Below are 26,534 nucleotides of genomic sequence, written 5' to 3' on the forward strand. Positions count from 1 at the left end.
TGAATGGGAAGCAGACGGTGGGTGAGGGTCCACAATTCCTGGTTCAGAGGCCAATGTGTTATCTGCCTTTAAATGTGTTCTGAAACTTAATACTGATTTGAATAAAACCACTACTATTGAAAGGCAGGTTATATCTTATTTGATTTTTGACCTTGTCTGACCCAGTCCATTCGTGGTACCTCCACATTATAAAATACCTTCTTTACTTCTTGATTTCAGTGCACAAAATCATAAAATTCTGAAAAGTCCCATGACCTGTGTCAACTTGTTTCTCCTTGCCTGTGCAACTGTTTTTGAAAATGACCTTTTCTCCTCAGTGCCAATGAAATGCTGACTGGAGAGACCACCAATAGCATTGCAGAACAAAACAAGTCACATGAGATGTATATTGGCTTTGCTGAGGGTAAGTCTTTCTCAGGATTCGATAGACCAGGAGTAGTTGACTTGCTTTCCCGTTTGCCTGTGAGACAAATCTTCATATCAGCTTTTGTTGTGGTGTTTGACCAAATGTTTTACTCTTTCTTTCTGTGGACTGCATATGCCACAGTCAGAATGAAATCAAAATAGTTACTGTATAACAGAGGCCACAATATTAGGAGCCAGTTGTTAAAAATCAGCATGGAAGTGTCCTGCTGATGACTTGTACTCCTGGAAATCATCCTTAGTTTCCAGTTTCCATGCTGTGATATAGTTCAGTTTGCAATCTCAGCAATAGAATATTTGTTCTGTTTAAGCTCATGCCCACAATTTTATAATGTTTTGTATTGGTAATGTATTTTTGATATACATCCTTAAATATGCTAAAGATTTTATAGGTGTAGCAGCCTGGTAAAGAAAATATGTTGTAAACATCATGAGTCTTTCTTTTGTCTGTACCTTCTGTCTGCATCATAATCCCATGTCCGTTCTTATTCTCTCTCGTTTGCTATTTCTCACTAACAGTTTCACACCAATTCTGTCTCCGATGTTCTGGAGTATCCTTGGAGCTCCACATGTGCCGTTAGAACTCCACTGGCAATTTGATAAACAAGTTTATGCCAGTTTAGGTTTCTCCTGCTCATTAAGTAATAGCAAAGGAGAGGTTACAGCTGAGGAAAATGTGATGCTCATTCACTTATTGACTGATTCAAAGTAAATTTGTCAAGCATTAACCCCATTGATCGGACTTCGTGCAATCCATTGTGGAACCAGTTTGCACCACTTTTCTCAGAACACCAACTGCTGCTGTGCAATGAACACCGGGAGTGAGAGCACTAATTTAGGGAATTGTCAACAGTGACTTTGTCCAATTCTCGCTTCCCCACCTCCCCCAACCCCAACCCCAGCCTAGCTTTATTTTTCTCGTAGTAAGGGTGGATTTATTTGAGAGGGATGGAGGAGTTGCTGTAAATAATGGTTTTGTCAACTTCTTGACATAGTTGCAGTGGGAAATGAGAAGAACCCTTTAGAATTTTGAGGCTGTTGCAAATATTAAGTAAAAGTGAGAAGAAGTCCAACATCTTTTAAAGTTATTAGGAGCAAAGAAAGTAATATAATCAGAAGGCAAAGAAAAATGAAATATAATGAGAAATCACCTTGATTAATAGTAGGGGTTTTTATATACTTTAACAGTACCATCTGTCACTGGAGGTAATAGATCAAAAGCGTTCAAAGTCAAAATATACGTTTTCAATTACAGTTAATAGAAGCTGAGCTTATTAATGAAGCTACTTATACACATACAAGATAACTTTAATAGGTATGATTCATAACATTATTGTTAAATATATAATTTTTCATCTAATTATTTTGAAAGCCTTATTTTAAATTTCTGAATTTTCTGCATTTGGGAAAATAAGTGAATAAAGAAATGCATTTTTGAGGAGTTAGAATTGTTTGGTTACTCTTCAGCTTTTCTAACTAATGTGCACATCCCTTGAAGACTTATTCTCTTGGATTCCATCAGCTAGAGGAAGCTCTGGATAGATTAAACTTCTACATTAGTTAATCGCCTTTTAAGCATAAGTCAAGCAATTTAATGTATTCAAGTAAATTTTACTCTATCAACAAAAATGTAATTCAGAAGCATAATATGACCATTTGCAGGCAATATTTTGACATGTTTTGACACGCTGCAAAAAAAAGTCGATCAGCCACAGTTGAATAGCATAGCAGACTCAATGGGCTGAATGGCTCATTGTGCTGCTATATCTTGCCTTAGAGCAGTGAAATGATTAGCTTGGTTGTGATAGAATTTAACCTGATCCTTGGTCTTTAGTAAAGTTCCCAACTGTGCATTGATAATTGAACTGCACAACGCAAGTAGGAACTTGAATGTCAGCAATAGAACTATATGCTGTAGCCTCAAAATTGGCCATAGTGAATGCATTGAGTTCAGCTGTACTTAGTACGTCACCGAGCATACCAGTATCCATTAACAAAGCAAAATTGACCATTGCTGTGTGTAAGTTAAACATTTAATGTGGAACTGGAAAAGCACAGCAGGTCAGGCAACATCCAATGAGCAGGAAAATCAATGTTTCAGGCCGAAATCCTGAGCCATTTACTCCAACCAGTCTGTGTTGGTGCTTATGTTTCACATGGCCTCCTCCCATCCTCCTTCAACTTCTTCATCCTCTTGTTTTCTGCCTCATGTTTATGTAGATTCCCCTTTGATGTATCTGTGCTGGTTGCCTCAACCCCTCCTTGGTGGCGATGGTGTGAAATTTAATGTGATGGAGATGATTTGAGAGTTAGTGCTTCAAAAAAAACTTTCTACTGATCAGATTTATCATTGTCTCAAATTTGGTGGTGGCCGGCCATTTGGCTCGAAGACTAGTGGTATGGATCAGGTTAACACCTACAGCCTGGAGTTTGATTCCTGTTCAGCCAAAGTAGAAACAGGGCCCGCGTCCTCGGTTTGTCCATGGTTAAAGGAAAGTCAAGGCAACTTAGCTGTGGCTCAGTGAACCAGCCTTTGAGCTGAGAATGCAAGAAGAATCTTATTTATGATACTTGGTTCTGGTTCTACCGGCTAATAAACAGTTCTTTGTCTACCCTATCAAAATATTCTATATACTCTGGAGCAGAAAATCAAACTGACAGCAACTTCTGCGTTTAACCATGCGTATGTGAATTTCTGAACTTGCTGTCTGTCTCAGACTTTTAAATGCTGCTTGTTGCACTATCATTACAAACACAGAATCAGTGCCATCAGCTTTTTAACCCCTTTTACGATTGAAATAACCCTCTTTCCCAAACAGAACAATGCTGGAAGGCATGGAAATCCCATTTGATGTTGCTCTGGCAACTTGAGATAAAGTACATTGGGTAGCCTCAATCTGTCATTTGCACAGCATTCTAATTCAACTGTTCATACATTTTACCTAAAGCATGTTTGTCAGCACTACTTCTGGTGTGAAATTTAATGTGATGGAGATGATTTGAGAGTTAGTGCTTCCTGAAAAATTTCCTGCCAAAGACCATTTGTGTAATGGGCAGAAGTTGATGCAACTCGACTGGAAAATCAAAGCCATGGAATTTTAAATGTACCCATGTGTAAGAGAGAAGGAAGCAACAAGTGTGGAGCTCGTAGGAATGACTGACAAATTGGGACAAGGAGTAACAAGATCTGTAGATTACTTTATATATGCAATGCAGACTTTCTGGGAGATTTTAGACAGGAAATTTAAGGGAGCATCAAATCACTTTGTATGTGAGGTTGTATTGTGCATATTTTTAGGCACATATGTATTGAAAATATTTTGAAGGAAAATACGTACAAAACATGATCTATTGCACATATTATACTTTTCTAGAAATTTTCCTGCAGTTGGGAATGAGTGATGAAAAAATTCAAAACTGGAGTCATATGGATAACTTAGAAACAAAAGAAGCTGGTCACAGTCAGTATCTGTTTGACAGCATTTCACCTTTGGATACTAGTTCAGTAAGCAATACAAAAGATGAGCTTTCATTTGTAACTGAAACTGTCAGCGCATCATCAGATCTATCACAGGTGAGAAAAGTTACTTTAGAGCTAAATGGAGGAAACACAACTAATACATCATACCTATTGTTTATATTCTGCAGATTAAGTTGACTGGATTCATGAATGTAAATGTGTAAACATATTTGGCACAATCTTAGGTGAAAATAAGGAATCTTAATAAGGCTAGATCATTGGGGTACCTGAACCCTGACGACTATTACCTTTGCCGAAATGAACCTTTGTGAGATAAGACCAAGCTCCACCTTCTTATCCAGCTGCTACGTGAGGCCCTTATGTGGTCAATTAATGACAGGGCCACAATCAATTCAACTCCAGACAAGATGAGGAGTGTTGGCCTAGGTGAATAGTTAACCAGCACAGGCAGGCTGTCATTGGTTGGTGTGGGGACGAAATTCCTACACAGTCAGCATTAATCTCGACATAATTGAGGTACTGGACATAGGGCAGGAGAGGGTGACCGTTAAGAGGTACTCCTATCCCCCAATTTCCCAATGATTGCATCTTAAGAGACCTCGTCTAAAATAACAGTGGATGATCCTACATCCCAGGGATTGGGGTGGATGGTGTTATGCTGGCAGAAGCTCTGACCTGTAGTCTCGCTGTTGAGTTCTGGGTCTGTTGACCTATAATTGACCAACAGGTCTTTGTGTCCAGAACCTCCTTGCCTTAGACTTGATAGAAAGCCATCTGACAACAAATAAGCTGCTGGATTGCTGGAAGCTTTACCATTTTGGGCCCTGGTTTCCCTCCACCATTCTCCTGCTTTTGTACAGGTGACAATTTGAAGATGCTGCCTCAATGCAAGCAATGTATGGATTTTATTGCACAGTTCCTTAAAAAGAAATGTTGACATCACTGGCTGGACCTTCAGATTGTTTTGGAACTCAGCATCCAAATGCACCTTAGCTGTAGTTGCCCTAATGCATATGTGAGCTTAACATTGAATTAGAGACACTGATGGCCTGGCACCGACAATAGATATATACCCAGCCATGGTGGTGACTATTTTAGAAGCAAATTACTGCAATGGCTAGAATCAGAACTGAAAACAAAATACTGGGGAACGCAGTGGGTCAGGCAGCATCCAGGAAGAGAAAGTGAGCTAACGTTTGGGGGCTAGATAACTCTTCATCAGAGCTGAAGTTAAGTGTGGAGGGGGCAGCATTTATGCTATGGGGGGGTGAAGGAGAGGTGAAGTGTTGGGGGATAAAAGTTGTTGATAGTTCGGATTAAGTGTTCAGAATGTGGGGACCGTTGCCACCTAGCTGAAGAGAGCAGGCCGTGCCTCAAAGAACCAGCAGCATCAAGGCCTGTGGTGGAATATGAGTAGGAAATAGAACGTAGAGCAAGACAGCCTTTGGCCCTCGATGTTGCGCCGACCTGTGAACTAATCTAAGCCCATCCCCCGACACTATTCCATCATCATCCATATGCTTATGCAAGGACTGTTTAAATGCCCTAATGTGGCTGAGTTAACTACATTAGCAGGCAAGGCGTTCCACGCTCTTACCACTCTGAGTAAAGAAATGCTATTGTAAAGCGCAGTAATACTGTTTAGGACACACAAAGGCATGAAGAGGATTCTTACACTTTCAAGTTACCCTTTCTTATCCTTGCAACAAAGTGAATAGCTGATACTGTCTGAGCTGACCGAAATCTCCATTAAAAACAAGGTCCCAGCATGCCCAGCCCATTAACTGGCTTCTAAAGGAGCAAATGAGCTGCAAATTGTGCCAGAAGACTGGAGTATAGCAAATGTTGCCCTCTTGTTCAAGAAGGGGAGGAGGCACAATCCTGGTAATTGCAGACCAGTGAGCCTCACTTCAGTTGTGGGTAAAGTGTTGGAAAGGATTAGAATAAAATTGAAAGGTTTATAATCATCTCGAAAGGAATTATTTGATTAGGGATAGTCAGCATGGTTTTGTGAAGGGTAGGTCGTGCCTCACAAACCTTATTGAGTTCTTTTGAGAAGATGACCAAACAAGTGGATGAGGGTAAAGCGGTTGATGTGGTGTTTATGGATTTCAGTGAAGCACTTGACAAGGTTCCCCACGGTAGGCTATTGCATAAAATACGGAGTCGTGCAATTGAGGGTGATTTAGCGGTTTGGATCAAAAATCAGCTAGTTGGAAGAAGACAGTGGGTGGTGATTCATGGGAAATGTTCACCCTGGAGTTCTGTTACTTGTGGTGTACCACAAGGATCTGTTTTCACGCCTCTGCTGTTTGTCATTTTTATAAATGACCTGGATGAGGGCATAGAAGGATAGGTTAGTAAATTTGCAGATTACAATAAAGTCGGTGGATTTGTGGATAGTGCAGACGGATGTTGCAGGCTACAGAGGGACATAGATAAGCTGCAGAGTTGGGCTGAGAGATGGAAAATGGAGTTTACTGCAGAAAAGTGTGAGCTGACTCACTTTGGAAGGAGTAACAGGAATACAGAGTACTGGCTAATGGTAATATTCTTGGTAGTGTGAACGAGCAAAGAGATCTTGGTGTCCATGTGCATAGATCCCTGAAAGTTGTTACCCAGGTTGGTAGGGTTGCTGAGAAGGTGTATGGTGTGTTAGGTTTTATTTGGAGAGGGATTGAGTTTTGGAGCCATGAGGTCATGTTGCAGCTGTACAAAACTGTGGTGCGGCCGCACTTGGAGTATTGCGTACAGTTCTGGTTGCCGCATTATAGGAAGGATGTGGAAGCATTGGCAAGGGTGCAGAGGAGATTTACCAGGATGTTGCCTGGTATGGAGGGAAGGACTTGAGGAGAGGCTGAGGGACTTGAGGCTGTTTTCATTAGAGAGAAGAAGGTTAAGAGACGACTTAATAAAGACATATACAAGATGATCACAGGATTAGATAGGGTGGACAGTGAGAGCCTTTTTCCTCAGATAGTGATGGCTAGCTTTAAATTGAGGGGTGATAGATATAGGACAGATGTCAGAGATAAGTTCTTTCCTCCAGAGAGTAGTAAGGGCTTGGAATGCCCTGCCTGCAACAGTAGTAGACTCGGCAAGTTTAAGGGCATTTAAATGGTCATTGTATAAACATATGGATGATAATGGAATAGTGTAGGTTAGATGGGCTTCAATTTGGTTTCACAGGTCGACGCAACTTCGAGGGTCAAAGGGCCTATACAGGAATGTAGTGTTCTATGTTCTATATGATTAACCCATTTTCTTCCCAATATACAGTGGCTTGCAATAAGTTAAATTGAGTTTGCAAATTAATAATTTTCACTTTGTACTACAGTGATTTGTTTAAAAAGTACCGACATATGGAGCTACTTTGGTACCATATGTGCAAAACACCGGATCGGGTATGAACTTTCTGACAGTAGTGTGAGTGCAAATCATTTTAACGGTTTTGTGGACTTCAGGCTTGGAAGCATTCCATTTTTATTGCAGAGGAACGAGGCCAATTTATTCCATTTCCACAAAGATACAGTTGGCAAGAATTTAAGAAGTTAGAAATCTTTGCTACATGATTTGCTTCCTTGTTTGCTTGTTGATTTCCTTTCCTCCTCCTCCCAAGGATATTGGAATTGAATTTGATCGCTGCACCACATATTCTTCAGTGCTAATCAGATTGCCAAGGCCCTGTTGTGGCAAGCTGAAACCATGCACGATTCCTGGCTAAAGGTCCACACTTGCCTTATTGTGCAAGGACATCGTAATGCTTGAAATTTGTTTGACTGTTCTAACCGAAGCCCCCACTCCTCCTCTCCCCCCCCCTCCCCAACAATTATCACCATTGTAGTGTGAGAAGACTCCTGATTTTGGGCTGCTTCTTGCTAGACCATTATAATGTGACCATTGTGTTTGAGGCCAATAATGGGAATCTTTGGCTTCTTCATTTATGCACAGAGAATGCACTGGGCTCTTGCTGGCACAGAAATAGGCATACCTTAATTCCTGGGTTGTTAGTTCTTATAATTCCATTCTGCCAGATAGCCGCTGAACCTTTGGCTGGTGAGCCTTCATCAGTTTCTGTGTGCTCTTGGTTAGTGTTGGTCTACAAACTATTTGTCAAACCCGAGAGAGAACCCTTGCTGGTTTTTGCTGTACTGACCCAGAGCACTTGAGGACAACTGTTGCACCAATCCTACTGTGTGTCTGACATCCATTTAGCATAGGCTAGGAATTCTGAAAGGGCCTTCTTTGATTTGCTTGAGTTACTTGCTAACTAACCACTCAATTAACTAAGATTATTTTCAGCTGACAAACTATTGTAAGAATATAAAGAAAATGTCCATGTGAATTTTTCTTTTAAGTAACATGCAACAAAAGTTAATTTATAGATGTACTGGATAGTTAGCTTGAAAGGTATAATTTATATGTATGTTTAGCAAAATATTCAATATTGTGGTATATCCCATTATAATTGTAAGGACAACCTTCTGATAGATGTTTTTGCATTATCTTGTTCACTTCAACTTTCAGTAAAAGAGGAATTTGAAGCAAGATTTCATTTTTTGACTCCAATAGAGTGTGTAAGAATTTTTGTTCATTGACTGTGTTCTTGTACTTGATCTATGATTTCCTACACTGGCACGTGTACTATCTTTCTTCTGTCTGGTTTCAAACCAGGATGAAATCAACGGCAATGGCTACCCAGAGGAAAAAAGGAAAGCAGATTGTGATAACAGTCTTTGTTTGGATGCTTTGGAAGAATTTTCGCAAAATCTGGATTTATCATCTTTTTCTGAGACATTTTCCTGTGGTAAGTTTACTTAGTATCCAAATTCTCCTCATTGTATGAATACACACCTTAGTTTGTCAATAAATACAGAATTCCTACAGTTTTGACTGAAGGCCTGGCATGAAATTGAACCTTTAAAATACACAGGCCCTCAGATTTGATTTCTAGAGTGTAATGCAGTCACCAACTGGCAGAGTTGAGGGAATACAGGTCCCAGCATCATGAGATAAAGATGGAAAATATTGGCTAGGGCTTCCTACAGTTGGCCAGGATATAGCAACACCTGAGCAAAATGTATGTAAAGAAAAACCAGGTTCAGTGGTGATGTTGATTACACCAGCATTCACGTTCCAAAATTTAGTGCAGCAAGGATCTGTTGGGATAGGGGAAATGGAAGGAAATTGGTATTAGTTAAAAAGAAAAGCCTTGGAGAAATTAATGGGCCTGAAAGCTCGTGAATCCCCAGAGATTGAAAATCAATATCCCAGGATACTAAACGAGTTGGCCATTGAAGTAATGAGTTGGTTGTCATCCTGTGTAGATTCTGAAACAGTCTTGGCATATCGAGGCATTGAAAATGTAAGTACTCTATTTTTAAAAATGTAGGAAGAGAGAAGACTATAACTTAAACTGATTTTAGCCTACTGTCTGTAGTTGGGAAAATGGAGTCTGATCAAAGAAATGATCTATCGGGACACTTTGAAAATACTAGTGGGATTGCACTCAATCAGCATGGATTTTTGAAAGGGAAATCATATTTGACAAACCTGGTGTGTATTTTTGAGGCCGTCACTTATGAAATAGTGAAGGAAGAACCAGTGGGCGTATTTATACTTGGATTTCAGAATGTTATTGATGAAAAGTTCCACGTAAAAGGTGCAATGTCAAAGCACGTGAAATTATTGGAATTTTTTGGTGTACTATTAGCAGATAGGAAACAAAGTAAGAATAAATTGCTTGCTTTCGAAGTGGAAAGCAGTGACAAGTCAGATGTTTCAGGAATCGGCCACTGGGCCCCAGTTGTTTACGATGCATCACTGGTATGGATGAAGGTATCAATTTTTTTCTTTTAAAAATGGTGCCAGGCAGAATGGAAGCCAACCCTTCGCCCCAATAGCCCACACTGACCTCTCTTTGTTTGCTGTAAAAATGTAGGTGTGATTGAGGAGGATGTAAAGTGACTTCAAGGCAATTTAGACACATTGAATGAATAGAAGATGGAACAGAATGGCACTCATATTTATTCACATTCCGTTTTTGCTCCTGAAGTAGACAGTATTATTTAAATGGTGATAGATTGAGAAATGTTATGCGTAAAGAGACATGGCTGTCTTTGTACTATGGTTATTGAAAGCAAGCAGGTGGGTGCATTAAACAGTTGAGGTAAATGGTATGTTTGGCTTCATTACAAGAGAGTATGAAGTGAAGACGTTTTACTGCAGCTGTGCAAAGCCATGGTGGGACTACATCTCGAGTATTGTGCACAATTTTAATTTCTTTAAGAAAATACTTATCCAGGAGAGAGTGCAGTGAAGGTTTACCAGACCGATTCCTGACATGACAGGTTTGGCCTGTGTGGAGAGATTGGTTGAGTAGACCTGCATTTGTAGGAGTTTGGAAAAATGCAGAGGCTCTGACTTGAAGTGTATAAAATTCTAATAGGCCATTTGCAGGGATGATATTTCCCTTGCTTGGAGAGTCTCAAGATTTGTGATAGATCGTTTGGTACTAAGATGAGGAGAAATTTCTTTTGAAAGTGGTGACCCTGTAGAATTCTGTACCACAGAAGACTTGGGAGGCCAAGTCACTAAATATACTCTTTTTCCTACTGAAGCTGACAGAATGGCAATCTCACATTTATTCAAGTAACTAAATATTTAAGGAAGTGGTAGATTTCTAGATGCTAAAGGTGTCAGAGGGTATGGGGAGAGAGTGGGAGTAATGTATTGCAATAGAGAATCAATGTGAGCATGTTGAATGGTAGTGTGACTGAACAGGCCGAATGGCCTATTCCTGCTTTGATGTTTTATGTTTCCCAACTCATGAATGTTGGTAACTGGGTGAAAATACTGTGTGGAAGGATTCTATAACCATATTACAAGGTGAATCATATGTTTACTTCTAGTGTTTTTCTTTTACTGCAACTGTCAGTCATGCAGCATGGAAACAGACCCTTTGGTCCAATTAATCCACGCCGACCACGTTCCCACCTCCTTATTTGGTCCATATGCCTCCAAACCTTTCCTATTCATGTACTTTTCCAAACGTCTTAAGCATTGCTACTGTACCTGCATCCTCCACTTCCTCTGGCAATTCGTTCCAAACACAAGCCACTGTAATAAAGGTTGCCCCTCATGTCCTTAAATCTTTCTCCTGTCACCTTTAAAAATACGCCCCCTAGTTTTGAACTCCCCCACCCTGGGAAAATACCATTGTCAATCACCTTAGTGGTGCCCCTCATGATCTTATGTATGTCAATAAGATGACCCCTCAACCCTCTATGCTCCAGTGAAAAAAATCCCAGCCTGTTTTTATAACTCAAGCCCTCCATTCCTGACAACATCCTGGTAAATTATTTTTGAACTGTCCTCAGTTTCGTGATATCCTTCCTATAATAGGGTGACCAGAACTGCACACAGTTCAACAGAAGAGGCCTCGTCAATGTTTTGTACAGCTGCAACATGACATCCCATTCCTATACTCAGTGCACTGACTGATGAAGGCAAGTGAGCCAAATGCCTTTATCACCACCCTGTTTACCTGCAACTCCACTTTCACGGCAATATGCATGTGCACCCATATGTCTCTTTGTTTGTCAGCTCTGTCCATGAACCTTACTGTTAACTGTATATGTCCTGTCCTGGTTTCCCTTCCAAAATACAACACCTTACATTTATCTGAAATAAATGCCATCTGGCTGTCCTTGGCCCATTGGCCCATATGTTCAAAGTTCCATTGTATTCTAGGATGATTTACTTCTGTCCATTTACACCACCTATTTTGGTGTTATCAGCAAACTTTCTAACCAAACCTCCAATATTCACATCCAAATTACTTTAATGGCAAAAAACTAGTGCTCCCAGCACCAAACCTTGCAGCACACAGACAGGCCTCCAGTCTGAAAAGCAACCTTGTACCACCACTGTCTTCTGCCTTCGAGCCAATTATATATCCAATTGGATCCCATGTGATCTAACCTTACTTACCAGATTACCATGTGGAACACCGTTGAACACTTTTTGCTGAAGACTGTGAACACCACGTTTACTGCTCTGACTTCATCAATCCTCCTCTTGTTAACTTCTTCAAAAAACCCAATCAAGTTAGTGAAATACAATTTCTCCTGCACAAAGCCATGCTGACCATCCCTAATCAGTCTTTGTCTTTCCAAATGCAAGTCCTGTCCCTCAGAATCCCCTCCAGCAACATACCCACCACTGATTTCAGGCTTACCGGTCTCTTAGGTGCTCAGGAAAAGCCAGAGAACTTTCTTAAAAAATGGCGCTGTAGCTAACCTCCAGTCTCTGGCACCTCATCTGTGGCTGTTAATGACATGAATATCTCAGCAAGTGGCCCAACGATCTCTTCGCTAGCTTCCCATAAAGTTCTAGGGTATGTCTCATTAGGTCCCAAGGATTTATCAATCTTTGTGAATTTTAAGATCTCCAGCACCACTTCTTCAATAAAATGAGCTTTTTACTCACTTTGAATACAGTTAATGGTGATTTAAGTTAGTGATGTGATTTATGTTCAAGATTTAAGCTAGTATGGGATTCTTCTCTCCATCCTTGACCACTAATAATCGGTGAGACAAATGTGCTATTTTTATCTATGTGATTTAATAGCTGTCCTTTTAGAAATCGGTCACAAATAAAGGACCATATTTCCTAGATGAGTGTGAAGCTGGAGGAACACAGCAGGCCAGGTGCAACAGAGGAGCAAAAAAGCTGGTGTTTCTGGTCAGAAACTTTATTCAGGAAAAAGGCTTTGGCAGTTCTTAATATCTCTGAAGGACAATACTTCCTCACTGGTTACAATACTAAAATAGTGCTTCTAATCTGTCTTATGCATCTGTGCACGCTATTTCGTCAGTGCCCCAAAACATTATTTGTTCAGCTGAATTTCTAATTGGTAGAAAAAAAAGTAAAGCAGCCCACAACTGCCCAGTTTTCACAATCTCACTACTGAATTATCTACTGTAGAAATTGGGGATAAAGATTTGAAAGCAGAAGAGAGAGACTGGAAAAAATGAATTGAATACTTTTTACTGCGACAGAGTATGAAATAGCTGTTGTCAGCAATTTCAAAGTGCAGAAACCTGTGTCTATATACTGATTGTGTCAACATGCTTTACATAATGGCAAAATTATTAGACAAAATACGTTTTGAATCACATGTCTTTACGGATAAAGAGAAATGTTGTTGAAGCTTTGTCTTGCACTCATCAGAATAGACGCAAAGGGAAAATCTATAATAGAGATCTGAATGAAGTGGGGTATGGAAATGTGGGAGAAACTCACAAGATCAGTAAGGCCTATCTCAATTTCAGGAACTACTCCCTGCAATTATCATCCTTTACCATTCATGCAACTGCTTGAGGCCATATGTGCATACATTTAGCTGTGTTTGTGTGTAGGGCAGTGGTCACCTATAGCTTGTTTAAATTCTTCCAACATGGTTGACTGTTGAGCTATTGGCTCTTGGCACAGGTTATCAGCACCTGACCAGTATGTGTATGCGTGTGGAATTGACTGCTCCATATTATCTATGAGCTGCAATTTTTTTTTTGAAAAAAATAATGCATTCTTTCCACACATTGGGCCCATTCCTTGACAGTAAGGTCCAATGAGTCAAGCTTCCTAAACAAAGGCATGATTCAAGAAATGCTTACCCCTACTCAGAGATGACTCTTGCGAGCAAGTTTCTCCAGGATCATGCTTTACTGTCATCGCCACTGAAAGAACTCAATGAGGCCAGTGTCCCATCGCTATATCCTCCTTTATTTACACATGAACAGTCCTCGATCATAGTACTACCTCATTCAGAGTCTGGTACCACAGTGTCAGTATCTCTGACACGCACTGTGTTTTTATGTTAGCCAGGGCTCCCTGATTGGACCGGATTAACAGCCCTAATAGACAATCGGTGCTGGAGTAGGCCATTTGGCCCTTCGAGCCAGCACCACTATTCGTTATGATCATGGCTGATCATCCACAATCAGTATGCTGTTCCTGCCTTATTCCATAACCCTTGATTCCACTATCTTTAAGAGCTCTATCCATCTCTTTCTTGAAAGTATCCAGATAGTTGGCCTCCACTGCCTTCTGGGACAGAGCAATCCATATATCCACCACTCTCTGGGTGAAGAAGTTTTTCCTCAACTCTGGCCTAAATGGCCTACCCCTTATTTTTAAACTATGACCTCTGGTTCTGGACTCGCCCATCAGCGGAAACATGTTTCCTGCTTCCAGAGTGTCCAATCCCTTAATCTAATATGTCTCAATCAGATCCCCTCTCATCCTTCTAAACTCGTGTATACAAGCCCAGTCGCTCCAATCTTTCAACATATGATAGTCCCGCCATTCTGTGAATTGACCTCGTGAACCGTTGCTGCACTCCCTCAATAGCAAGAATGCCCTTCCTCATTTGGAGACCAAAACTGCACACAGTACTCCAGGTGCGGTCTCACCAGGGCACTGTACAGATGCAGAAGGACCTCTTTGCTCCTTGTACTCAATTCCTGTTGTTATGAAGGCCAGCATGCTATTAGCTTTCTTCTCTGCCTGCTGTACCTGCATGCTTGCTTTCATGTACAGATGTACAAGAACACCTAGATCTCGTTGTCCTTCCCCTTTACCTAACTTGGCTCCATTTAGATAGTAATCTTCCTTCCTGTTCTTGCTACCAAAGTGGATAAACACACATTTATCCACATTAAACTGCATCTGCCATGCATCCGTCCACTCACCTAGCCTGTCCAAGCCACCCTGTATTCTCATAAAATCCTCCTCACATTTCACACCCAGCTTTGTGTCATCAGCAAATCTGCTGATGTTACTAATATTACTCCCCTAATCAGGGAACTCATTCTGTTATGTCCAGCTGGCTGGCCTTATTCCAATCACTACGTGGTTTTTCTCCTCTTTATCATTAGAATTTGACTGTTCACCCAAAGCATCTTCATAGACATCCTGGTATAAATGCCTTGAGGTGGCTTTGTTTTTGCTCATCATTAATGGTGCCTGGTGTATTGTTACCTGTTCCACAACTGCTGATGTCCTCAGGTCCGGGTTGTCCAACAGACAATGTCTGGGTCAGAATCCAACCTTCCATGCCTGTCTAACTGACCCAAAGACTTGCTGTTAAAAAGTACAAGTAAATGGAAGTGAGGGATCTACGAAGAATTGCTCTTGCAATTACAGGCCATTTTTCTCCCATGTTTGCTGTTGATAAAGCTCACCAGTAAGAAAGGTACGCAATCAGTGATTGGAGGAGCAGCAAATACAGTGTGGGTGAGTAGCTTATTATTTGATTTCACGGCCATGATACATTCTGTCCCAATCTTTGGCTGTGCTGTCCTGGCCCGACCCTTTAAATGAACATGAGTGAACTCGGGAGGCCTCTGGATTCAAAGTCACAACCCAGGCAGCTGAAATTTAAATAGGGTGGAATGAACAAGTGCGTCTTGCCACCTTCAATTCCCCCTCTGTAATAAAATGTTCAATCTTCATGGGTCCATGGACCATAACCCATTTATAAGTTCTTGCAATTTATTTAATTACAATTTCAATAAGCTAACTTGGCTAATAGTCAGAGATAGTAAGAACTGCAGATGCTGGAGTCAGAGACAACACAGTGTGGAACTGGATGAACACAACAGGCCAGGCAGCATCAGAGGAGCAGGAAAGTTGACGTTTCGGGTCGGGACTCTTCTCTGTTGTCTTTCCTTTCTGCATCACATTGCAATCTTAACTGATAGCTAAAGGAAAAGGAGAACCCAGACTTAGAGATTGTTCGTTTGGAAAAAAAAAGTGCAAAGTAATCTAAAACAAAAACTAAATGGGGAGAAAAACAATATCACGTGGAGCTTTCATTGTTATTATTAGCAAGCCAACATATTAGTGCACTGTACCAATTGGACAGGTATCCAACAGAAACATTTTGTCAGCAATTCTTGTATGTGCCTTCCTTGTTAGTGAGAGCATTCTTCTGGTTGAAAATTTTGCTTGCAGTCTGTATGTTGCATCATACCATCTGTCAGCACCTGCATATTCTGCTTAGTAAATTAGGCTTTCTAAACTGCATTCAGAGCCATAATTCACTTTTTTTGGTCTGGTGCTCAGCTGACTCAACTTCCATGACTTTATAAATGACTCAAAAATTGTGGAAGCAGTATCAAAATTAAGATTGAGATGAGAGTGAAGGGAAGGTGCAGCAGGGGAATTTAGCATGAGTCGCACTCTCATTGAATTTCCTGAGGATAAGCAATACTACATATTTATCTGTATTTGATGCAGTTAAAGAACATCCTACGTGAGACACATTGCCCATGGGACCATTTGCCCCCCAAAAAATGACATTTATCTTAGATCAGCAGATTTCCATTCTTTCGCTTATTTTGTCACAGTCATTTTTACAGGTTGACTGCAGGAACTGGTATTCCACATAGTTTTAATTGCGGGCCACTATACCTAACCAGTAAAATGTTCATTAGTTTTGTTTTTTAGAAATAAAAGTTATTTGCCTGCTGTTGTGAAGAATGAATGATGATGGAGCTTTAAAATCAAGCTCCATGACAAATTTCTGTACGTTCTATAGGTTATGTGAAATGTGCTGTGAAATATCTTGGTGTATTTTTGGTTTTATTCTTAGAAAGCGATACTGAAGAATCTGTAATAAAGGATGAAGACTTTCCCTCAGAAAAGAAGACTGATAATGCTGCTGCAGAGGAGGTCGGTTGAAGATGTTGCATTGGGTTGACGATTATTAAAGTAGAATCTATTGTAGAATGTCAATACATCATTAAAAACAAGATTGCAAAATCTACGTGACTCCTGTAAACCATCAACCAGTCTATGGTTGTTGGTGGGAGACCTGCAAAGCTAAAGTGCCTTCCATGACATTGAAATCATATTGATCAAGTTCGTCAGTCATCTGAGCTAAATCCACATTTGTGATTATCACATTTTGGTCTGCTTCCCTGGAATTTCTCAATTTTACCTAGATAGTTTAAGGATACCACAAGATCTGACCAGATACTTTGTAGGTGACCCGTAACTGAACGTACCTAATAAGAATGCACAAAGCCCTAGGAAGTGCAGCAGTATAGTTTCCAGGAAATGCAGTGAATCTCATTGCAATTAAACATACCTGTGCTGAGGCTTGTTTCCGTGCAGAATTGGGGAGAAAATCCCTAAAAATTGTGACTTGTTGTGACCTTTTTCTAGGTTTTTATAGCCACATCTTGTTAGGTTTCTCTAGCAGCTTTGCTTTAAGGCCACCTCCTACCTACCTGACAAATAAATGATGCTATAAAAATAGCCTTGTGTTGTGCCAAAATTGTCATCAGGCCATAGCTTCTACATTTCTGCTAGTCCGTCCTTGGTTTCTTTGAAAGTTGACAAGGATAAACTGCTGTTTAATGGAAGCTGTGCAACTTAGGGATAGTAAATCAACTTGTCCAATTTTTAAAAAATCTGCATTTCAGTACCAGATGGGATGGAGCTTAAACCCAGTTCTCAAAATTCTTAGATTGATTTGGTAGTGGTGCCAGGTGATTAAACACTTGCTGTAATGACTTGAAATTGTCCTGCTGTTTGCTTCTATCATTGCTGTAGAAACGTTATGTCTTTTAGTCAGTCCTCCATTTAACTTGTTGCAGATTTGATAAATTTCCTGACAGTAAAGAGAGTCTCAACCAAATTGACAACTAATATGGTGAGGGGAGATTCACTGTGATTTTGTTTTAACATTGGAGGAAAGCTGTCGAGTGTTAGTGGAATGTGAAAGAGCTAACTCATCACTTTCGTGTCTGCTTTTCTGTTAAAGTTGCTGCAGACAGAAAAATAGATTAGTTGGAGGCAGAAAAAATGCCCTTTGTTTCACTTAGATTTCCACTGTTATTTTGTATGTGCTTCAGTAGTGGAGGTGATTTGGGATAATGCAAGGCCAAAAGCATTAATTCTTGCTTTCAATGTTCGTTGATCTGTTGGAAAGTTTACCAAATTTTGTATATTAAATTTTCCAACAATTAGAAGATAAAGTAAAGAGTGTCTTTACTCCCTTTTCCTTTCCCAAAGCATGCCTCTTGTGATAAGCTGGCATCTTTGGCTTCAGTTTAGAGAGGCTTTTTTTTCAAATGTTCAGTCAGTTTTACATTATTAAAACATACAGATAAACTTAAAGGAATTATCTGTAAATATCTGGTAAAATTCTGGAATTTAAAGCTGGTTTCATGGTGACCATGGAACCGCTATTGACTCGTGTAAAAACCCATCTGGTTCACTAATGACCTTTTTTAAGGGACGGAAATCTGTCATTATTAAAGGCCTACTTGTGACTCCGGACCCACAGCAATGTGATTGACACTCAACTACCTACTGGGATAGGCAGTAAATGCTGGCGTAGTCAGTGACATCCACATTTCATGAATGATACTAAAAAAATTAACGTGAAACATTACAGCACAGGGATGGGCCCTTCGGCCCACCATGTCTATGCCGACCATGATGCTATTCTGCACTAATCCTAACTGCCCACACCATGGTTCATATCCCTCATTTCCCTGCCTGTTCGTGTTTCTGTCCAAATGCCTGAGAAATGTTGCTGTTGTATCTGCTTCTACCATCTCCCTTGGCAGAGTAGTCCAGACTCCTACCACCCTCTGTGTTCAGACTTTGCATTAGACATCTCCTTTAAACTTTCTCCTTCGCATCTTAAGTCAATCATAACATTTGGAGCCAAAGCATGCTTGGTGGATTGGCCACACTAAATTGCACTTAGTGTTCAGGGATGTGTAGATTAGGTGGGTTACAGCAGTGTGGTTTGGTATGGACTGGTTGGGCCGAACGGCCTCCTTCCACGCTGTAGGGATTCTATGATGCTGTGAAAACTGCTGATTGAAACTGTGTTATTTAAGATGAATGAAACTGAATCAGCAATGTTTGTGTACATCATCCTTGGTCATAAGGGTACAGGACAGAATCTTTTGTATTCAGATTAATTTTGTTTAGCCCATTACTTGCCTGCTGTAATTTATTGTTTAAACTACTGTAGCTGCGTTCTATCACAGTCAAGACCAATTATTGCTCATAAAAAGACAGCAATGAGTGTGAGAAAAGCGGGTTATAATTCCACATCAGGTTCTGCAGTGGTCATGTTCCAACCTCTGGACCAGTAGACCTGGGTTCAAGTCTCACCTACCCCAGAAGTGTGCAATGACATCTCTGTACTGGTTGTTTAGAAAATATCTACAATCCCATGTCAGTGGGGTTTATCCTTGAACAATTGACATTAATTACTTGAGTGAAGCTGAAATAGGAAGTGAGAGAAAAGAACTGTTGATAGCTTTCCTACAGAGAAATCATTATCCTTCAAGCGTAGCCAAATGTATGGAAATAAGATCTGCAGTTAAAGCTATTGCCGATGCTCTTAAATATTCCTCACGTGATTTTCAGTGAAGCAAATGCATACGTGCCTAAGCTTTCAATAATTAGAATCCCTCCAAGTCCTATAACTCCTCACTGGTGGGTTTTAACCATATGGAGCAATTCTAAATTTTGCAATTAATTTTAGAAACGGCTAATGTGGGATTGTAATTTAGTTGCCAATTTAGTGCTCAATGAGCAGTTTTTTGCTTTCCTCTTCTTTCTTTATAGAGTCTTCACATTTATAGGTGGTAGGGGAGAAAACAAACCAATGGGCCCAACAGATAGTCTGGTGACAGGGATTAAAGGGCACTGAGGGCTAAAATCTATAGTGTAATGTGGCAATTGTGAAGTGCCTTTAACTCATGTCTGTTTAATGCAATATAGACAGAGCGTGACATCTTTGTACTGCCTGCTCATTTGCATGATTTCTTCAGATAGTCAAGCAGCTTAGACATTGCTACTGTGATTGCGTTAGGGGAATCTGCATCTGATGAGACACCAGGTAGCCAAGGTAGGGACCAGTGCACAGAGGGCAAGAGAGCCTGTGAGTTCTGCAGATATCTTCTGCAGTTAACTTTGTTGAGGACTCGGGGATGCATAGAGTATTGCTGCTGAGTTTATGCAACAAAACGTTTAGTGCGTCAGGAAGTTTGCTAGAAAGCCTGTGCACAGTGTCAGGGAACATGGAAGTATCTGGTTTCAGCTTGGTACAGGGCTTGCATGCAACTTCTAGGATTAATAGAGATAGGTTGATGCTAACTCGAAGGACTGAAGGACCTGTTCTGGCTGTACGTCTCTAATTTGCTGCTTATCTTTCCCAGCAGGGAAATGATAGCCATCTCCATTTTCACACTGTGATCCAACTGTCAGTCATTGGCCAATGCTGCAGGTTTCAATGCAACAGAAGCAACAACCACCCATTATCTGTCTGTCTGTCTGTCTGCTGTGGTGGAAGTTTGTACACCTGTTGGCTTGCTGTTGTGCAACAAAGCCCTTGCTGCTGTCAGTATGGCTGTGGATAATTATGCAGACTGGTTGGCAGTGTGTCTCTGTAGTTCAACAATCTGCCCAATAGCAGTGGCACTGAATCCATGGAAACAGGAGCCTGCTGGGATGACAGTATTCGTCTTGCCACCTGCCCGTTGCTCATGCTGTTGCCTGGAGTCAGCCATAGAGTTATTCAGCATTGAAACAGACTGTTTGGACCTACTAATTCATACTGACCATGTTCCCCAAACTGAAGTAATCCCATCTGCTTGTGTTTGGCCCACATCCCTCCCAAACCTTCTCTATTCATGTATTTATCCAAATGTATTCTAAATGCCGTAATTGTACCTTCATCCACCACCACCTCTTGCAGTTCATTCCACTCTCTAACCACTCTGTTTTTTAAAAAAAATGTTGCCCCTCATGTTCTTGTTGAATATTTCTCCTCTCACTTCAAAAATCTGACCCCTAGTTTTAAACTTCCCCACAATAGAATGAAGACCTTTCTTTATTTGCCTTAGCTGTGCTCCCACATGCCAAAAGGGTGCAATCTGAATCAAGAACTTTAGACCCTGAGCTATAAAAGGGCATCTGAAAGCAGCTGCTAAGTAGCACTATATGGACGTACAAGGAGAGGCAAAGTTGCATTGTTAGAAATGCACCAAGGGATAGTATAATTAGTTACTACTTGTAAAAGTTATGAGATGATTAAATTAATAGACTTGGTTTGCAGTTGCTGTTTTTAAAATTTGTCTATTGTGCAATGAGTAACTGGGATTATGTTGATGAGTGGGGAGTTGGGCTGTATCTCACTCGAACTAGAGCCAGGCTAGAAAGGGACACTTATAATGCTGCTTTTTTTCTTCTACCTTCTCCACTTCCAACACACCCTCTTCCTCCTCCCTTTTTGTTTAGCAAGTTGTCACCCTCTGTTCATTTCTCCTGGTTGTGTTGTATACCAAGAGAAGGTATACTTTGTGAACCTGCGTCTGGAGACAACTGATCGTTACAGAAGCTGTTAGATCAGCAACAAAGTACTTTGTCACCTTCCTTCTAACGCCCTTTTTACTGCTAAAATTTGAAACAATTAAAGAAAAGATCAGAAAATGTAAAACCGTAGCAAAGTCCAGAAGAAATCAACCAACAACTGTCCGAAGTAGCGGATGATCCTTTTAAACAGTGCTGTTGGGGAGGCGGAGTTCTTCCTGCTTTTCTGCAGGAAGTTTTCTTCAGTTATGTGAGCTTAAGAGAAGGCATTAGTGGAACCTTTGAGCTGCAGTATGGCAGTGCTGGTGTCCCATGGCAATGTCCTCTAATTGATATCATGACCTCATGCCCACCACTGGGATTGTGCTCAGCATACTACTTACTGTATTGTGTGTCTGAATGCGTGCTTGGGATGCCACTTTGGAACTCTAGCGGACAGTGTTCAAACATTGAACACTACAGATTTTGCTCTTTGTAACCTGTGATCCCCAAATAAGCAACACTCTGCGTAGTTATACACTAATGGCAGTACTAATTTATTTTTTTAAAAAGTATGATTTTGTTTTAGAAGACAAGTACGGTCAGAGAAGATGAGCCAAATAAAGGATTGCAGGAGATTATTCCAGCAGATGTTGTAAATTCACAGATGCAGCAGCAACACGATAATGTGACAAAACAGCTCAATCATGTCAAAGCTTTAATGCAAGCAAATCAATTATTGACAGAAGGACTTCGAAATAAGTTGCTTCAGATCTGGTGCCATATGCCTAAAAATGAAGTAAGATGTTCATTAATTTTTTTTTCCTTATTTCCATTCTATCAAAGCAATTTTTAAAAAAATCATATGGTATATGTTTTCTGGCTAGCCCAGAATTTATTGCCCTTTGTGGCAACCAAAAAACAAACCTGTATGAATATTCAGTTTATAACTGACGTTCCAATAGGTGTTGAGAATACTACAATAAATGTAACATATATAAAATTCCTCTGTTACGTACAGAATTATTACTGATAGGACTTGTTTCACACTAACAGGCTTTTCAGCCCAGCTGGTCAGTTCTGGTGTTTATGCTTTTGGACATGATCATGGGCTGCCTCCTGTCAACTTAAACCTCAGCCTGTCACCAATCTTTAAGTTTCTTTCTCTCTTACAGACTTAACCTAGCTTTACCTAAGAAAATCCTCTGTTATTCTCCTTGATCATTCCTTATAGTAACCATTTCCACATTGTCAGTACTCTGAGTGAAGAAAGTTTCCATGAATTTTTTGTTGGATTGATTTAGTGTGTCCCCTACTAATGGCTCTTCATTTTAAAGTCTCCCATTAATGGTGCGATTGTACAAAATTTAATCCAAGATGACAGGGGCTTTGCCTGTCAACTAAAGAACCAGTCCCTGTCTCCTTCATTGGGGAGGGCCTGCTGTTTCTCTCACTCATCAGGAACTAAGATCCCAATGGCAAGGTATATACGTTTTCTCAAGGAAACATATCCCGGCTATTACCAGTTGGTTGCAGATATAACAGTGTGGAGCTGGAGGACTACAGCATCCCAGGCAACACCAGAGGAGCAGGAAAGCTGACATTGTATGTTGGGACCCTGCTCCTCTGATACTGCCTGGCCTGCTGTGTTCCTCCAGCTCCACACAGTGTTATCTCTGACTCTAACGTTGGCAGTTCTTACTATCCTTCACCAGTTGGTTGCAGTTGCTGCTAGCCACTGGTTGGCAGTTCTCCATTGTAGACGGTGCTGACAGCTGCCAGATCCCCAGGAATAGTGAGGACGCTTAGGCCAGAAATAAATGAGGGCAGATTTGGAGTTGCTGTGTGGGGTGGAGTTGGTTTGGGGGTTGGAGGAATGCAGGTGTTGTCACTCAATAACAGAGGTGTGATTCTCAGTGGGCTCCCCACTTTGATGTACTGAAGTCATTTGGAACACAGGAGCCCCTTTTTCTCAAAGACCTCACAAAGAAACCCAATAAGGGATTGATTTCTGGTGTAATGGCACCAGTAACTGGTTTGGATGTTTGGAAGATGCTGTCAGAGAAGCCTTGGTGTACTGCAGCAGTGCAGCTTGTGGATTGTACACACTGCCACTCTATGTAAATGGTGAAGGGAGTGAATGTTGAGGTTGGCAGATGGGTGCATGAATCTATAGAGTTTAGTTTGCAGGTACACCAAGTAATTAGGGAAGCTAATAGAAAGTCATTGTTTATTGGAAGCACAAGAAAGGGGAGTTTATATTTTAGTCATACATGGTATTGGGAAGTCCACACCTGGAGTACTGTGGACAATAATTGTCTCCTCATTCCAAAAAATAGTGTGAATTTGTTCAAAGCAGCTCTTGGAAGACTTACTAGGGTAGTACCAGGAATGGGTGAATTATCTTATGAGGAAAGGTTGAACAGGCTAGGGTTGTATCAAGTACGAGATGACATGATCCTGCGGGGTCTTAATGGGGTAGATGTGGAAAGATTTCATCCTCTTGTGGGGAATCTAGAACTAGGGCTATAGCTTAATAAAGGAAAATACAATGTCTATTTAAAGACAGATAAAATATCTGTCATAGAAGGTTGAGTCCTCCAGATGTTGGAAGCACAGTGCTTGAATATTTTTAAAGCAAAGGTACGTAGGTTCTTAATAAGAAAGGATGTGAAAGATTGACTGGGGTGCATGAGAATCTGGAGTAGTGACATTGGCCATTACTTTACTGAATGGCAGAGCAGGCTCAAGGAGCCATGTAGCCTACTCCTGCCTTTAATTGGCGTGGTCTCTTCATCTGCCCTGTTGAAGTTCTTGATAATGCCAAAGACTAATCAAGTACGTAAATTTGTTTAAAAAATTGAAAGTGGTGGAGGAGTTGGCATTTCATAAATAAAAATGGGAGACAAGTTGATAAAATTTGAAAGGACCCAATCTACGTGGTTTTGTAGGTATAATGAACAGACTTGTTGAGTTTCAAGGCAAAAAAGTAGCACCAGTTTCCTAAACTAAATGATTAGCTGGTAAGATGACAGTTTTAATGTTGTTATACTTTGGTGTTTCACTTTTAGTAAGATCGAATGATCTTGGAGGTCTAGAAGACATTAAGACAATCACTCCTTTGAGAGTGATGGAGGAAAATGAAGGAAACAGTCTGTGTTAGAACATAAAGGGCAAAAATATAGGATAGATGTGTTGACAACTATGAAGACCGTACATAAAGTGAAGTAGGGAGAATTATGTTCCAGTGGATTCTGATTCAATGAGCAGAGGGTATGAATTTAAAATCAACACGAAAGGGAGAATATTCCATCAGAAATATTGGTAGAAATAGCACTCATGAAGACTTGTAAAAGAAAAATATGTATGCTTTTTAAAAAAAAAGAAGAAACTTCTGTTATGGCCCTAATATATTTTCCCTTTTCTTTTGTAAAAGGTAGGAAGATTCCAGGATGATGAAATTAGTGAAGTTGACACTGAGAGCCTCCTTGCTTTACCTGGGGAGGAATCATCTGTGGCTAGTGTTTATGAAGATGATCACAATGTAGTGACAGAGCAGCAAAGTAATGTGTTAAAAGTAGCTATAAAGAATGCGCAGCATGAAGGAACCGGTGGATGTGCTGAAATACACCACTTAATGAGTGATGTAAGTTGCCTTCATGACTATGATGAGAATATAAAACCACAGAAGAACACGTGCCTGGGTGAGAGAGTGCCAGATCTAGTAGAAAACTCAGAGAAACAAAATGAGGCTATTCGGGACCAGGCCACAAGTCCCACGTATGACTCTTCTGAACTAGAACTGGTGGGCACAAGTGCATTGCAAAAAGAACAGTTGGCGATTAGCTTGAAGAACTTGGAAAATGCCACAGTAGAAATGCAAGAGTATAATCAGAAGATCATGCTGGCAAAAAATGCAATTGAAGATACTGCAGAGACAGTTAAGACTCGATTGCAAAAAATTCAGTGTCAGCTTATGGAATTAGAGGTTGCCAACAGGAATCTTCACTTGCAGATTGGAAAGCTGAATGCTGATTACAATCAAATGCAGGAACATCATCGATGTGTGGTTTGTGAGAACAAAAACTTAGAAAAACAGTGCGTTGACCTTCAGACAAATCTAAATAGTACAGCAGAAGAAAATGAACATATGCTGACTGTAATAGACAAACTGGAGAAAAAAATAGAGGCTGCGCTTATGAATTTAGCTGAGATCAAAACGGAAAAAAATAAATTGGAACAACAAGTCCAGTCTTTAAAAGTAAGAATAAATCATACTAGTATAAGTTTATGCATTTTTCTTAGTATTCCATTTGAAAAGTACCTATAATCATGTAATCAGAACGTGGATAGCACGGTGCCTCACAGCGCCAGGGACCCAGGTAACTGTCTATGTGGAGTTTACACATTCTCGGGTTCTGCTGAATGTTCCAGTTTCCTCCCACAGTCTAAAGGTGTGCATGTTAGGTGGATTGGCCATGCTAAATTGTCTGTAGGTGTCCAGGGATGTGCACATTGTGGATTAGATATGGGAAATGATTGGGACGGGGTGGGAGTTCTGATGGAATGCTGTTTGGACAGTCAGCATGGACTCAATGGGCCAAATGGCGTGCTTCCGTATTTTAGGGATTCTATGATTCTATTTTAACAGACTATTGTTACCTTTAATCAGAAACAGTTATGACTAACCACCAAAGTTGTGCGTCATTTCTACTTGTAATTGGATAGCATTAGCAATACCAGGTAGGTATTAATGCACAAAAATGAGTTAGATCGTGTTCTAAGCTCTTCTTACAAATGCTGCCTGCTAGCACAGTTTTATGTGGCTGAAATTTAGCACTGTTAATGCCACAAGATATGTTGTTTGAAAATTATAGGGCAGCAACTATTCAGTTAATTCCAGAAAGTATCTCTGGCTAGTATATTATTGATTGAAACTAACTTGTAGTTTCTTGAAAGAAGTATAATGACATATTCGACCCACAGTCTAAATTTGTGCAGATTTCAGAAATTGAATATTCACTTGAACTATATATCTGTATATGGGCTGGTGTCGTCTGGAGATTGTGAAATGTTCAGAATCGAGTGGGTTCATTTATGTGAGTGGTTGTCTCACTGAAGGGCAACATATGGGAGATGTATGCACTTAACATTGACTATTTTGCAGCACTATCTCATTTTTGTATGATTGGTATTGAAAGTTTCATAATGTCCAGAATATGACTTGAAGATTTTTTTTAAG

The 26,534-nt window shown here is 40.4% G+C and overlaps 1 protein-coding gene across 1 annotated transcript in view; it reads left to right on the forward strand.

Moving 5' to 3' along the window:
• LOC125451991 (uncharacterized) overlaps positions 1-26,534 on the forward strand; it is a 112,922-nt gene that overhangs the window by 473 nt on the left and 85,915 nt on the right. The window contains exons 2-3 of the mRNA XM_048529837.2: positions 8,579-8,711; positions 16,563-16,642. Coding sequence (XP_048385794.2) covers positions 8,579-8,711; positions 16,563-16,642 — 213 coding nt within the window. The remainder of the gene's footprint in view (positions 1-8,578; positions 8,712-16,562; positions 16,643-26,534) is intronic.

The sequence above is a fragment of the Stegostoma tigrinum genome, chromosome 5 (genome assembly GCF_030684315.1).
Source record: "Stegostoma tigrinum isolate sSteTig4 chromosome 5, sSteTig4.hap1, whole genome shotgun sequence".
Lineage (NCBI taxonomy): Eukaryota > Metazoa > Chordata > Chondrichthyes > Orectolobiformes > Stegostomatidae > Stegostoma > Stegostoma tigrinum.